At 44.8% G+C, this 16,165-nt stretch overlaps 1 protein-coding gene across 1 annotated transcript in view; it reads left to right on the plus strand.

Annotated features, from left to right (window-relative positions):
- LOC123774871 (uncharacterized) overlaps positions 1–16,165 on the plus strand; it is a 90,187-nt gene that overhangs the window by 67,491 nt on the left and 6,531 nt on the right. Inside the window, exons 5-7 of the mRNA XM_069316578.1 lie at positions 7,999–8,174; positions 8,322–8,492; positions 14,659–14,785. Of these exons, the coding sequence (XP_069172679.1) occupies positions 7,999–8,174; positions 8,322–8,492; positions 14,659–14,785 (474 nt within the window). The remainder of the gene's footprint in view (positions 1–7,998; positions 8,175–8,321; positions 8,493–14,658; positions 14,786–16,165) is intronic.

Here is a 16,165-nt window from a genome sequence, read left to right on the forward strand (position 1 = left end):
ACTTCCATGGAGGTCATCAAGAACCTGCCACGTGAAATCTAAGTAAAGAGAAGAAGAGCAGAGAGAAAGATCAAGACAAGAAAGGGTGCGAGTCCGAGAGTCCAAATGAGCGGGCTCACCAGAATTCAGAAGAGACAGGGAAGAGAGGAGAAACGGCTCAAGAAGGCGACCTCGGGTATTCGTCAGAACATCACCCCAAAGAGAATGACAATTGAAATCACCCAGCAGGAGCACAGGCTCCGGCAAGGAGTCTAGGAGGTGTTTCAAATCAGGAAGAGAAAGCGGGACACTCGGGGGGAGATAAATGGAACAAACTGTGTACCATTTCCCCACAAAGATACAAGTAGCAGAACAATGGAGAGGTGAAGGAAAAAGTAAAGGAACAAAGGGAACATCAGCGTGAATCAAGAGAGCAGAAGAATTAGGAGCCCCAGCAATGGCTGGGAGGGGGGAGGGGAGAGAAAGGAATAGGCACGAAAACGACCAGGACGAGCACCAAGCATCGGTTCCTGGAGACAGACACAAAGGGGCGAAAACCGCGAAATCAGAAGTTGGAGTTCGAGGAAATTGACGTAATAACCTCGAACGTTCCATTGAAGAATAGACATCGACGAGAAGAGAAAGGACAACAGAGAACAAGGAAGAAACAAAGGCGAAAGAGCAACATAGCACGTTAAAGAATATCAGGGTCGGGATCAGGGTCAGCAAAGTCAGGGTTAGGGGGCATGGGTAAACTGAGCAAAGACGGGGGAAAGGAGGCGGGAGAACAGACCAGAGGTGGGCGGGCGGGGTCCGGAGGAGGAAAAGGAGACAACGGAGGGGAGCAGTCAAGGACAGCAGCAGGAAGAGGGGGGGTAGAAAGAGGGGAGCGCACCTCAGCAAGGGCAGCAACCGAGAGGGAAGCGGGGGCTAAAGAAACCTCCATAGCAGGAACAGGGGGCGCAACCACCGAAATGGGAGGGGAAGGAGCGAGAGAGGCAGAAGTAGGGGCCGAGGAAGAAAGCGAAACCTTCTTACCCGCCGGGGAGGAGGAAGGAGAGGAGTCAGGCTTACGCTTCCGACTTAAAGAGACAGGTTTCGGATTCTAGCGTCTCAACAGGAGAAGCTGAACGAGAGCACACATGACGGCCGTTTGGAGAGCAATGGACATCAGCCCGCACCGACAGGCAGCGGGGAGAGTCAAGAGACGGAGGGGAAGGATGGGAAGGAGGAACGGAGGGAGACGAGGAAGAAGACACAGGAGACAAGACAGACCGGGTAGAAAGAAGGGGAACCCCAGACAGAGGACCAGGAGGTGGATCCTTCGGGAGAGAACCCAAAGGAACAGAGGAGGGGGCAGTGGGCATATCAGGGTCCAAGGCCCGGAAACGGTTGCGAGTCTAAGGAAGGTGGGAAGGACGAGGAGAGGAAGAGCGCAACACGTGAGCATAAGAGATATTAGCGTAAGGCGGGAGCCGACGAACCTGGCGCCTCGCCTCAGGAAAAGATAAACGCTCCCGGTGCTTCAAGTTGAGGACGGCTGCCTCAAGCTTGTAATGGACACACGCACGGGAGAAGGTAGGATGGGAGGATGGGCCTCACCGCAGTTGAGGCAACGAGCCTGGGGAGAAGTGCACTCCGACTTAGAGTGACCTTCGCCACCACACAAAGGACAGAGAGAGACAGTCCCGGAGCAGCGGAGGGCACCATGCCCAAACCTCCAGCACTTGTCACAGAGCCGAGGAGAAGGAATGTACTCCTGGACAGAGCACCTGGCACCAGCAAGAATGACAGAGGGTGGAAGGGTCCTACCATCAAAGGTAATCTTCACAACCCGGAGGGTTTGATGGCGACTACCACGAGGGGGACGAGTAAACGTGTCCACCTGGAGAATAGAATGGCCTTGGGCAGCAAGGATATGTCGAATATCGTCGTGGCAGTCGCGCAGATCCCGAACACCGGTCGCAACATGGGGCGGGAGCAGAATAGTGCCAACACTGGCATTCAACTGAGCGTTCTTCGAGACCTGAACAGGGGTCTCGCCAAGGCAGGATAAGGCAGCCAAGCGGGAAGCAGCATCCTGAGAAGGAGCAGCAACGACACGTGTACCGAGACGAGTGGGGTTGAAAGTAACGGAGGCATCCACGGAATCAACGAGATGTCGATGGAGGGAGAAATCGTCAGGAGGCGCAGAATCAAGAGGGAGGAGATCAAAATATTTGGCCCACGAAGCAGGACCAAACAAGGCTTGATAGGTATCAGAACGGGAAGGAATCGAGCGAGGGTGGCCGTGACGAGGACGGCGGTGAGAACCCCCAGAGAGAGAGGGGTTAAAAGGCACAGTAGTTACAACTAGAGATGGAGCCGCGCCAGGGGACGAGGTAGTCACCACTGGGGGCTTGGGGCTCGACCTAACCACAGAGGAGGGAGGGGAGGGGTCAGAGAGGCCAAAGGAGGAGCAAGGACGGGGCCCAATGCAGCGGAGGCTTCAGAGCCCGGTCTTCCAACACGGACCGACTCGGGGGCTTGGTCACCCACCCCACGAGCCTGAGAAGGTAAAGCAGAAACAGTCGAAACAGGGGTTATCATTGCTACGAAAAGGAATATTCATTCACGAATGTGCCCCCACACCCACCATGGAGCCACAATTAGAGGCAGGACACCCAACAAGAAGCTATCGCCGATCATGCCAGGGCCTCCTAGGGGTGCGTCGTGAGTATAAGCCCCACAAACGCCACCTTAAGAACCGACAGTCCGTCGAGATCGGGTTCAGAGACGAAAGGGGGATTGACAATAAAAGGTTCCCCCTCGCTCTCGACGTCGGGTACTACAGTTCTACGGGTGCAAGAGTATGCCTCCTCAAGCACCCGGGCATCAAAATAGAAGAAGTCCAAGGGAAGAACCAGAACAAGCAAAAGGTCGGCAGGAAACGGCAAGCAGATAGGAGAAGAGGGGGGGAGAAAAACGAAACAGAAGGAAAAGGTGCTCAGCATAATTGGAGAGGACGGCAGCATTAGCACAAGGCTAGAAAAGGACAGAGGACTGTCCCAAGGAGCATCACACTCCGGCAGCCGCCCACTAAGCCCCCCTCAGGGCAACAACGAGCTGAGCGGGGAGGGGGAAAACCGAGTCGAAGCCTACATCACTATCTACTTCAAACCACCAAATCTACACTCATACCTTCATTTCTCATAAAGTCATCTTCTATCAGTTAAGAAATCGCTAACCTACTGCTTGGGTATATGTACAAAGCAGATTATTTATTATTAATTAATCTTTATTATTAATTAATCATCCATCCAGCCAATAGAATGGGCTCTTTTTTTCAGCTATTCGCTTATCACTGGTTTCTCAAACTTTGTCAGAAATATCTATTTGACTGTAAGAAAATAGAAGTGTGGGATTTACTATTCGACTTAATTCCCTGACTTAATTTCCAGTAGTATATAAATTATACATACATGGTAAAACTTATAGATAAATATACAGATTTAAATACCTGTCAATTACTCTATTTATCAAAGCAACAAACTAAATGAATTTCTCAAAAGTCTATGGTTAAAATAAACATAAGATAAAGCTGCTTTGTTAGTGTCGACTTCCTCAGGTAATTTGATGCTGGGAAAAGATCACTTGCAGAGCCATATCGTTGTTCTTGATCTTGTTAGAGTTCAGCATTTAGTTTTACAGTAAATTAATTATTTAAATTATTACACTGAAAACTGGTATGTCTCGGGGCAAGCCTCCGACAACCAGTTAAAGTAGCCTAGCCTAATGATCTAAATCAATAAATGTTTATTCCATGAACTGTTTCGATACAAAAATAGTTCAAGTTATATATCTGCAAGAAATCACTAATAGAGCTTTATATACTCACGTTTTTGTTGGGTAAAACCCCTACAGTTTAACTAGGACCTGGAACAGGTATATGACATTGGTACATAAATTGACGTCAATTAAACAATACCAACAGTCATAACCATAACACAGAGATCACACTAACGTGATGCATCAAATGAACAAATCCATAAGATTTACTCTGTCGTAGCTCAGTCGATTAAGGCAGTGTCTGGGATGCTCCCGGACGCAGGTTCGAATCCTCGTCACGGCCCTTGTGGATTTGTTCAGTCATAACCATACTTGGTACAGGTGCCCGGGTGCTCAGGCCAACGTCTTCAGCCGACCCTGTGTCCTTGGTGGATAAATGAGCACAATACTTGGTACAGGTGCCCGGGTGCTCAGGCCAACGTCTTCAGCCGACCCTGTGTCCTTGGTGGATAAATGAGCACAATATTTTGTTTGGTGGGCTGTTACACTCGGCGTCACCTCAACCAGTCCAGTTTTCAGTACTGTTAAAATGTCCAGTGCAATATGGCACTTCTTGTTCAGTTTATATAGTCTCTGGAACTTAGTGATTACTTTGTAAAGAACTAAGTGGATAATTCCTGAAATTAAAGACACACTAATAAGAAACACTAAGAGCAGGTGCTGACGTGTGGTGCGTCTTGTTGATCCCTGTTGAACAGCAGTATAATGATACCTGGTTGAAACCTGGTTGATGGGGTTCTGGGAGTTCTTCTACTCCCCAAGCCCGGCCCGAGGCCAGGCTTGACTTGTGTGAGTTTGGTCCACCAGGCTGTTGCTTGGAGCGGCCCGCAGGCCTACATACCCACCACAGCCCGGTTGGTCCGGCACTCCTTGGAGGAATCAACTAGTTTCCTCTTGAAGATGTCCACGATTGTTCCGGCAATATTTCTTATGCTTGCTGGGAGGACGTTGAACAACCGCGGCGTCTCCTTGCTCCCGTCAGCCTTCGCGCGCGCGTAGGCGAAGAACTTTTTTCATTAAATTTAATTTGTGATTATTTACTAATTAATTTGCCCGTGAGTGTGAGTCCACTGTGAAAATCCACACGATAATTATTTAGATGAGGCTGTTGATATTTTCCACACTAAGAATTAGTGTAAAGGTGTAGCAGGTCTGCATGATGGAAGAAAATAAATAGTGAGCTGAGAAGGCAAGAAGACCCCAAGATGAATATTTGGAATTACTAAGGAATTAGTGTCACAAAGAGATTGCTTATTGACAAGCAGTTGCAATCCTGTTTAAATCAGATCTACGTTCCATTAGCTGCGTGTTCAAGGTAATGTTGATGGGTAATTCTATAAATCTTTAGTTGTAATTTTCTAATGCTTTGTGAATTTCTGTCAAATTATGATATATTTACTTTACCTTCTAAATTTTATACATAATAATACACAACATAAATGTGTATTGTTTAAACGTATTTATTACTAGCTGTACCCGGCCACGCGTTGCTGTGGTTACAGCAACCTTCCTCTGTCTCCCAGTCCTCCCCACTATTTCCCCTCCCACGTCCCCTCGTCCTCCCAACCATTCCTCACTCCCTCGTCCCTTTTTCCTCCCCTTCAGCCTCTACTCCAGCATCCTCTCGTCCTCCTAACCAATCCCCACTCCACCATCCCCTCGTCCTCCCCATTATCTCCCTCTCCCCCATTCCCTCGTCCTCCCTACCATTCCTCCTCCCCCATCCCCTCGTCCTCCTCACTATCCCCTATCCCCTTGTCCTCCCAACCATTTTCCATACCCCTCGTCCCCACAACACCCAACTCACCTGTTTCCTCGTCCTCCCCCACTATAATCCCCTCCCCTGTCCTCTCGTCCTCCCCACCATTCCCCACTCCCTCGTCTGATGATCAAATGATCTGATGTTCTCATCAGAAAACTGGGAACATCTAATGATCTGGGGGCTAGATTCACGAAGAAGTTATGCAAACACTTACAAACCTGTACATCTTTTCTCAATCTTTGGCAGCTTTGTTTCCAATTATTAAACAGTTAATGAGCTCCGAAGCACCAGGAGGCTGTTTTTAACAATAACAACAGTTGATTGGCAAATTTTCATGCTTGTAAACTGTGTAATAAATGTAACCAAAGCCATCAAAGATTGAGGAACGATGTACACGTTCGAAAGTACTTGCGTAACTGCTTCGTGAATCTGGCCCCAGATGTTCCCATCACTGAAATATAAGAAAAACAGTTCAAAAAACGAAATGAAAAATAAGGAAAAAATAAGAAATAAACTATACTCACGAAATGAACGGTATGGTAAACAACACAGCTCAATTCCAAGGCAATGTCACACAAAATAATTAAATAAAAATGAAAATAAATCGGAATTTATGAAAACTCAATTTATCAATGAAATCGGAAACATTGAAATGGAATCATAACATATTTAGTATAGCATGTGTTGGTCTTATGTGCAACAGATAGAGCTGTTTTTCAAAAACGCATGTTTTTACCTGTCACAGGGGTGGTATTTATATAGTAGGTATATAAAAAGACGCGCCTATTCGAATGCATCGTTGTGTCAAAATTTCAAAGTAATCGGTGAAGAACTTTTGGAGATAACAGCCTGCAGGCGATGAGTCACAATAACGTGGCTGAAGTATGTTGACCAGACCACACACTAGAAATGTTTCTTTCTTTCTCTTTCCCTTTCTTTCTCTCTTCTCCCTTTTTCTGTTCATTGTCTTCTACGCTTCTACGCTTGCTATCCTCTTCTTATTCCTATTACTATCTCCTTCGGTGGTTATAATAGGAGCTGCCTCGTATGGGCCAATAGGCCTGCTGCAGTTCTCATTACTACTATCCCCTACACCTGACTTTCCTCCTCAGCTCTCTCTTGCCTATTTAATGCCTGTCCCTACCTGTCCTCATCACAATCGACTTGAGAATGGTCCAGGACGGACCGAAACGTCGTCGTCCCTTCAATTTCTAGTGTGTGGTCTGGTCAACATTACAGCGAGCGTTGCTCTTACGTCCAGCAGATGGCGCTGTTTTTTTTTTTTTTTAAAAACATGTTTTTTCCTATCACAGGTGAGGCATGTATATAGTAGATATATAAAAAGACGTGCACCTTTTCCAATGCAACGTTGTGTCAAAATTTCCAAGCAATCGGTAAAGAGGTTTCGAAAATTTCCCTCACATGAAAAACACAGTTTTTCAGAAAAAGCATTTTTTTTTATCGTCACAGACTTGACATCTATATAGTATGTATATAAAAACCTGCTAGAACGCGAATGGAACGTAGTGTGAAAATTTCAAAGCAATCCGTGAAGAACTTTCGGAGATTAGCGGTTATGTACAAACGAACATTTCCATTTTTATTTATATAGATTTAAACTTAATAATAAGCATAACCGTAAACAATTTGCTCATAATATCACAATGAGCCAATTCTTCTCAACTGTCCTGAAGGTTAATGCAAAACTCTAAATTATAAATATGAAAGTTGCACGAATTCAAAATAAAGTTGTAACCTTTTAACAATTTGAAGTGCAACTTTACAGACCCACAGTTGCTGACGCTGTGGGAGCCGGTCGGCCGAGCGAACAGCACGCTGGACTTGTGATCCTGTGGTCCCGGGTTCGATCCCCGGCGCCGGCGAGAAACAATGGGCAGAGTTTCTTTCACCCTATGCCCCTGTTATCTAGCAGTAAAATAGGTACCTGGGTGTTAGTCAGCTGTCACGGGCTGCTTCCTGGGGGTGGAGGCCTGGTCGAGGACCGGGCCGCGGGGACACTAAAGCCCCGAAATCATCTCAAGATAACCAGGGCAAGCCAGTGTCACTAATCAGGTGCACTTTGTCACAACTTTTTGAAGCATCGTTGTATGAGCACCTAAACACTCAACATTAATTTTCTATAGATTATTTATAAGAAAGCTAGACTAAGTTCCTGTTTACATCCATCAGTAATCTGGGGCATGGGACCTTGTTTCAGGCTATCAGACTATCCTTGTTTTAATTTATCGCATTTGTTTCTGTGTTCCCTTATTTAAGTGGTTTTCCATTCATTGTCTTAAAGGTTTATTGGTTGTATGAAAGTTCGTCATTAGTTATGGAACTTATATTTGAATATGAATTATTGCCTAATCTCCATACAGACTTTTGGTGGAAACAAGTCATAGTGAATATTGTTATGTTGTGTACAGGAGGTTCGGAATGTTTGGTGAAGATGAGGGCTGGCGGTACATACTACACTCACTGTGGGCTTGGGGCGTGCCGGGGCTCATCACCAGCCTGGCCCTCACCCTCAACCACTACCGCGCCTCCCTCCCCTGCAGCGTCATCACCCCCAGGATTGGTCTCTACAACTGCTTCTTCTCCGGTCAGTCTCCCATGGTGTACCTACCCCTGCAGGAGCAGTGCTGTAAACATTGCTGTTCCAGAGTCACATATTTTGGAAATTAGATAATCCAAAGAACATGTTAAGGGAATATGACTGCATTTACAAATCTGATTGAATTATCCACAGACCAGAAGGCCAAACTGGTGTATCTGTACGTGCCCATGTTGCTGACGCTGTGTGCCAACACCTTCCTGCTCCTCGCTTCCCGCTGCGTCCGCTCAGCAAACCTGCGCCGAATGGACTACTGCATCACCGAACTCAAACATAAGCCTACGCCCACATCGCCTAGCCTACCAGGTACTCCCACACCTCCCAGGTACTCCCACACCTGCCAGACTACCAGGTATTCCCACACCACCTAGACTGCCAGGTACTCCCACACCACCTAGACTACCAGGTACTCCCACACCTCCCAGACTACCAGGTACTCCCACACCTGCCAGACTGCCAGGTACTCCCACACCTCCCAGACTGCCAGGTACTCCCACACCTCCCAGACTACCAGGTACACCCACACCTGCCAGACTGCCAGGTACTCCCACACCTCCCAGACTACCAGGTACTCCCACACCTCCCAGACTACCAGGTACTCCCACACCACCCAGACTACCAGGTACTCCCACACCACCCAGACTACCAGGTACTCCCACACCACCCACACTACCAGATACTCCCACACCTGCCAGACTACCAGGTACTCCCACACCTGCCAGACTGCCAGGTATTCCCACACCACCCAGACTGCCAGATACTCCCACACCACCCAGACTGCCAGATACTCCCACACCACCCAGACTGCCAGATACTCCCACACCACCCAGACTGCCAGATACTCCCACACCACCCAGACTGCCAGATACTCCCACACCACCCAGACTGCCAGATACTCCCACACCACCCACACTACCAGATACTCCCACACCTGCCAGACTACCAGGTACTCCCACACCACCCAGACTACCAGGTACTCCCACACCACCCAGACTGCCAGGTACTCCCACACCACCCAGACTACCAGGTACTCCCACACCTGCCAGACTACCAGATACTCCCACACCTGCCAGACTACCAGATACTCCCACACCACCCAGACTACCAGGTACTCCCACACCACCCAGACTGCCAGGTACTCCCACACCACCCAGACTGCCAGGTACTCCCACACCACCCAGACTGCCAGGTACTCCCACACCACCCAGACTGCCAGGTACTCCCACACCACCCAGACTGCCAGGTACTCCCACACCACCCAGACTACCAGATACTCCCACACCTGCCAGACTACCAGATACTCCCACACCACCCACACTACCAGATACTCCCACACCTGCCAGACTACCAGGTACTCTGTCATGATCTCATGATCCACAGCATCGCTGGCCAACCAAAGCCTGGCCAATTTTTAATAAGTGTCTAGATTAAGTTACAACAGCTGATTAAAACAACGCCAGTTTACTGGGACATATATACAGGTCACCGTAAAACACCGAGAACTAACATTCTCTATATAAAACTGATGTACACTAATATACATCTGATACTTTCATCAGAACAAGGAGCTTCAACACACAGTTCATTCACATCAAAGAACTTCACGAAGTTAAACACAGCTATCAAAATCAGTAACTGATAATACTTAGGACTAGCCAACACCAGGCTCCAATCCAGCGCAGTTGTACACTAACCCAAGTAACAGGTTAGAGGTGTTAACATAAATAGTGGGTGAGGAATCTGCAACGTACTGCATCACAATAGCTATCACCTACGATCCTCAGACACCCAAATCACCTACCACATGACATAACTGATATATCTTGTTAGCCTGATCCACTAACAACAGCATTACTCTTTTAATATAGACATCTATAAATTTTTTTTTTTTTTTTGAGATATATACAAGAGTTGTTACATTCTTGTACAGCCACTAGTGCGCGTAGCGTTTCGGGCAGGTCCCTGGAATACGATCCCCGCCGCGAAGAATCGTTTTTTCATCCAAGTACACATTTTACTGTTGCGTTAAACAAGAGGCTACAGTTAAGGAATTGCGCCCAGTAAATCCTCCCCGGCCAGGATACGAACCCATGACATAGCGCTCGCGGAACGCCAGGCGAGTGTCTTACCACTACACCACGGAGACTGTAAAAAAATAACAAAATACAATATAACCAAAGGAATGGACCTAGATTCACGAAGCCCCATGTATTTCTTCGTAAGTAGGTTTGCTACGAAGGTTCCCAAGTGTCGGCTAAGAACGCGCCAAAGGGCGATTCAGAAAAGTAAACTTATGAAGATTTCTATGTAGTTCACATAGGTCTCGCTAGATGTCACTAGGCTTTTAGTTTGGCCAATCAGAGAGAAGGAAACATTTTTCATCTTACAGCTGTAGCCAATCACGACGCTCGGATATCGGAGCTTATCCGTGACCACTTGCGACTTATTTACGTCGAATTTTCTTATAAAATAGTACATTTCTAAGTAAAACTATGTTTTTTCAACTTGTACAGTCAGCACCGACATTGTAGTATACAAATATGTTACATTTTTTGTTTACCTACGTAATTCTAAGAGATAGTGTATGGCTTCCCTTGTCGCTAGCAAGATATGAAAAGCAATGGTATTTATTTACGTATATATTTACCTAAATTTACCCAAGGGCCACTATCTAGTGGCCTCGACGAGGACAGAAAGCCGGTTGCTTATTAAAGAGCCCGCCAATTGTCTTAATGATATTGTTTAGCTGGATTTTGGCATATACGGCTTCAGCGGGTAGGCCGTTCCATGGGTTTATAACCCTCTGGGTGAAAAAACGTCTGTTTTCAGTCCTACTTGAGAGGACATACTGTACTCTCCAACAGTATATCTGTGATTGCCCTCTTATCAGTGACTTTATACCAAATGGTATGAGGTACTTTGAGCTCTGTAATTACTTAATACACTCAGGAATATTGGAAGATATTCTTGTGCTGCACCCAGATTTTGCCAGTGAAGGCTAATAGATTAGCCTTAAATATTTTGTTCTCTCCTGATTTCATGTATGACTGGCCTTCCTGTGAGGTGGGGATGTTGGATGAGCTTGTAGCTGGTTTTTGATCTACACTGTGTGATCTTTCATACAGAATAGGGAAGCAGCACATTGTATACCTAAGCATGTTAAAAAAAAATACATTGTTTAAGAGGAGTCTTGTAAAAACTGGTAAGAGTAATTATGACTGTTTCCATGATTCCATGCTTACCTCTTGTGAAAATCGTGAAGTTGTTGTTTAGTCAGAGTTGATTGGTTTTTGTATCGAGGCTGGCATTTTCTCCTTTGATTCCATGTATTCCTAACCATCCTGTGAGATGGGAGTATTAGATGAACTTATAGCTAGTTTTTTTTTTTATCTACACTGTGTAATCTTCCATATAGAATAGGGTAGCAGCACATTGCTGTGTATACCCAAGTTTCTTAAAAAAAAAATCAGTAATAAAGATGTTTAATTATTCTTGTATTATTATCAGTATTATCCTTATTAAATAATGTTAACCATGGATCATAAAGATCTCATGTTGATATGTAATAGTCTTATTTCTTTTCAATCATTCATTAAATTGTGCATTATGCCTTAATTTTTTCACTTCTTTGGATACACTGAACAATACAAAAAGATTGAGTAAAAGTAAACCAGTAATATTTCTTTCAATATATTTTTTATTTAAATAACTGCATCAATATTTTTACAGCTTTGATATCCCCAGAGTCAAACTTAATCTGTGTAAACTCTATGCAAATAAAGGGACCTAGTCTATGGAACTCACTCCCTAATGAGTTGAAAAGCTGTCCAACTTTTGCCTCATTCAAAAACAAAAAGTACCTAATTTCATCTTCATAGTTTCCTACCTTGTGCTTTATCCAAAATTCTATATTTGCCTCATTTTTATTCCTATATTTGCCTTCCTATATTTGACTATATATATTCTATATTTGCCTCATTGAAAAACAAAACCAAAAAGTGCCCAATTTCATCTTCGTAGTTTCCTACCTTGTGCTTTAAAATTGCACTGTATCTGGTGCTAACCAATTCCCCAGCTTTTATGTACCTTATCCAAACAACTTTACCATTGTGATCATTGCTATCTTCTTACATGTGTTTACTAGTTGTGTTTTGCGGGGGTTGAGCTTTGCTCTTTCGGCCCGCCTCTCAACTGTCAATCAACTGTTTACTAACTACTTTTTTTTTTTTTTTTTTTTTTTTCCCCCACACCACAAACACACACACACCCCCCAGGAAGCAGCCCGTTACAGCTGACTAACTCCCAGGTACCTATTTACTGCTAGGTAACAGGGGCACTTAGGGTGAAAGAAACTTTGCCCATTTGTTTCTGCCTCGTGCGGGAATCGAACCCGCGCCACAGAATTACGAGTCCTGCGCGCTATCCACCAGGCTACGAGGCCCCTGAGGCCTCGTAGCCTCGTGGATGATGTGCTCGTAGCTGATGTGCTATCAAAATGCTGTATTGTGCCCATTAATCTTTGTTAAATTACAAATCAAGCTGTCAATGCAATCAATCACAGCTACTGATGTGCTTTAATATACCTACTAATCCCTCTCATCTCTTATTTTCTTGCCATATACCTGTTAACATTTTATAAATTTTGCTAGAATTTACCTACATAAAATTATTTGTTAGGTTGACCTGCCTGAAACGCTGCGATACTAGTGGCTTTACAAGAATGTAAAGACCATGCTCTGTATCCACACAAACCCAATGTACCTTCTATATATATAAAATAAAAATAAATAGATTACTTATTGTTACACAGCCAAATTGTGTAACAGAAAGAGGTCTTGGACCCCCACTTCCCCCTCTTTTTAACAGGTCATAATAGTCCAGTCATAATTATAGGTTAAAGTAATTAATGAGAGAAGTTTTTAAAGTTTTTACCCCTCTTACCTAACAACATTTGTGCAGCGGGGCATTTGGTGATAGTAAATGCTTCCACCAGCCACCTTCTCTCATATTTCATGTTTACCTGTGTTTATTTACTTAATAATTACCGGTATAATATCTTGCTATTATAAAACTAATTCTAATATCATAAAAGACATATTTACTTCAAGTTTCAAGCTGAGAATGCGTATATAACTAACACGAAGGACTCCGCTTCACGAGATTCACCAGCTATAATCTTTCGTTTACATTAAAATCTTAAAATCGATCCTCCGAGTTATGTAGTAGAGAAAAATTTAGTTATATCCAGTTTACGTAAAGCTCCGAGTGGTCGACAGCACACTTAGCTGACGGAGTAAACTTACGAAGGTTTTCCTTCTTAGTGCGGCTACCTGAATACCAACGTAGCTGCTACGAAGGCGCTAAGAAGAAGAACATTCGTAGCTAAAAAGAAAAACATTCGTAAGTACCTTTGTGAATCTGGCCCCTGGACGTCTCACGTCCGCCTATCTGGGAAATCAGGGGAGTAGTGACTTGCCAACGGCCATGCCAGCTGAGTACGACTTTGTTGCCAACAAGGCAAGTCACTCCAACCTTCCTCCTTCGCATAACAGAAGCTCAAAACATAAATATTTACATGTAATTCATACTGAACCTAATTAGATATTTACATAATATAATACAATATATACAAAACTCAAGGTACATAAGAATATATATTAATATGTGCTAAACACACAAGGGAGTCATTTCTATTTACATCTGGCAATACTAGCTATAAACGGTTCATCAAGGGGGAGGGGGAATATGGGAGGAGTTCCAGCAGTTATCGGTTGATCGATCGTTCACAACTTAGATTATCGTATATTCACATACCCCAAGTTTATAGTTATATGAATGACCATAAACCTCTGCTATGAATTCCAAAATAGATTAATAATACAAGAGTAAGATTTTTTTTAATAAATCTTACTCTTGTATTAGTAATCTAATTTGGAAGCTAAGCAAGTAATATGTAACTATATAGTTTGACCACAACATACACTTAATATAATACACTGGTGTATGTGTGGTCATAATAACCCTCCAGACCAAGGGTTAAAGTTGCCTCCACACCATCCAGACCAAGAGATAAAGTTGCCTCCACACCATCCAGACCAAGAGATAAAGTTGCCTCCACACCATCCAGACCAAGAGATAAAGTTGCCTCCACACCATCCAGACCAAGAGATAAAGTTGCCTCCACACCATCCAGACCAAGGGTTAAAGTTGCCTCCACACCATCCACACCAAGAGATAAAGTTGCCTCCACACCATCCAGACCAAGGGTTAAAGTTGCCTCCACACCATCCACACCAAGGGTTAAAGTTGCCTCCACACCATCCAGACCAAGGGTTAAAGTTGCCTCCACACCATCCAGACCAAGGGTTAAAGTTGCCTCCACACCATCCACACCAAAGTTTATACTAAATGATAGCCGAGTTATTGTTGTTTATTGTCTCGATAAATTTACCTGCATGTACTGTGAGGACAGGTAGTGATGGGAGGGAGACACCACTGAAGAGCCTGGTCCGTGACAGCGGGGGAGAGTCCTCGTCCACCAGCGGCCCTCGCCAGCACCAGGGTGACGGGGGGCAGCCTTCCCTACACCCCCACAACCTGTGAGTCAATCCTCCATGTCTTATTTGGTTTTACACAGACGACCTTTGACTTGTCATATTAATACACACGCTGAATGTGTTTTGTCTTGGGACACACTGGACGTGAGCTGTGTAGTCTTGGGACACACTGGACGTGAGCTGTGTAGTCTTGGGACACACTGGACGTGAGCTGTTGTCTTGGGACACACTGGACGTGAGCTGTGTAGTCTTGGGATACACTGGACGTGAGCTGTGTAGTCTTGGGACACACTGGACGTGAGCTGTTGTCTTGGGACACATTGTCTTAGCATAGTGGCTGTCTTGAGACACATTGTCTTAGGGTAGTGGTTGTCTTGGGACACATTGTCTTAGGGTAGTGGCTGTCTTGAGACACATTTTCTTAGGGTAGTGGTTGTCTTGGGACACATTGTCTTAGGGTAGTGGTTGTCTTGGGACACATTGTCTTAGGGTAGTGGCTGTCTTGGGACACATTGTCTTAGGGTAGTGGTTGTCTTGGGACACATTGTCTTAGGGTAGTGGTTGTCTTGGGACACATTGTCTTAGGGTAGTGGTTGTCTTGGGACACATTGTCTTAGGGTAGTGGTTGTCTTGGGACACATTGTCTTAGGGTAGTGGTTGTCTTGGGACACATTGTCTTAGGGTAGTGGTTGTCTTGGGACACATTGTCTCAGGGTAGTGGTTGTCTTGGGACACATTGTCTTAGGGTAGTGGTTGTCTTGATACACTCGTCATTAGGGTAGTGGTTGTCTTGGGACACATTGTCTTAGGGTAGTGGCTGTCTTGATACACTCGTCATTAGGGTACTGGTTACTGTGGGTAACACTATCATAGGTCACCAGCAGATGTTTTAGAACACATTTTCTATGAAGGCCCACAGGACTCGCTCCAGCAACAGGGGGGGACTAAACTCAACGTGAACACGACTAATCTTCACTATTGTCAAGAAACGGTCGTCCTAAAGTGCCTTTATCCTAACGTACCAGACAACCACAAGCAGAAAACGGGGCAATATGTCAATTACGCGAGTCGTTTCCATTTTCTAGTACGACAATTTTTGGCCTTAGGCAGAGTATACGTCAAAATGTGTGTTAGGAGGATTATTATTAGTATACGTCTATTAGGATGACGGGTTAAATTTTTTTCTCAGGGGAAAACAGGGAACTGCTGTCCGTTGACACAAGATGAGTATTAATGAAAGTGAAAGAAAGATCTTATATGTGTGAAAATGTATTAAAACCCAAGTTTTCGGACGTAACCTTCATCCTCCCTCAAGGTGCTGTATACATTGTTCTGAACAAGATTCTTGGAGTTTGCGTTTATAAATCTGGCAGAAAGCCTCGCTTGGCGTCCATCATTAGTTGTTGTTGTGACTATGTTTCA

The sequence above is a fragment of the Procambarus clarkii genome, chromosome 84 (genome assembly GCF_040958095.1).
Source record: "Procambarus clarkii isolate CNS0578487 chromosome 84, FALCON_Pclarkii_2.0, whole genome shotgun sequence".
NCBI lineage: Eukaryota > Metazoa > Arthropoda > Malacostraca > Decapoda > Cambaridae > Procambarus > Procambarus clarkii.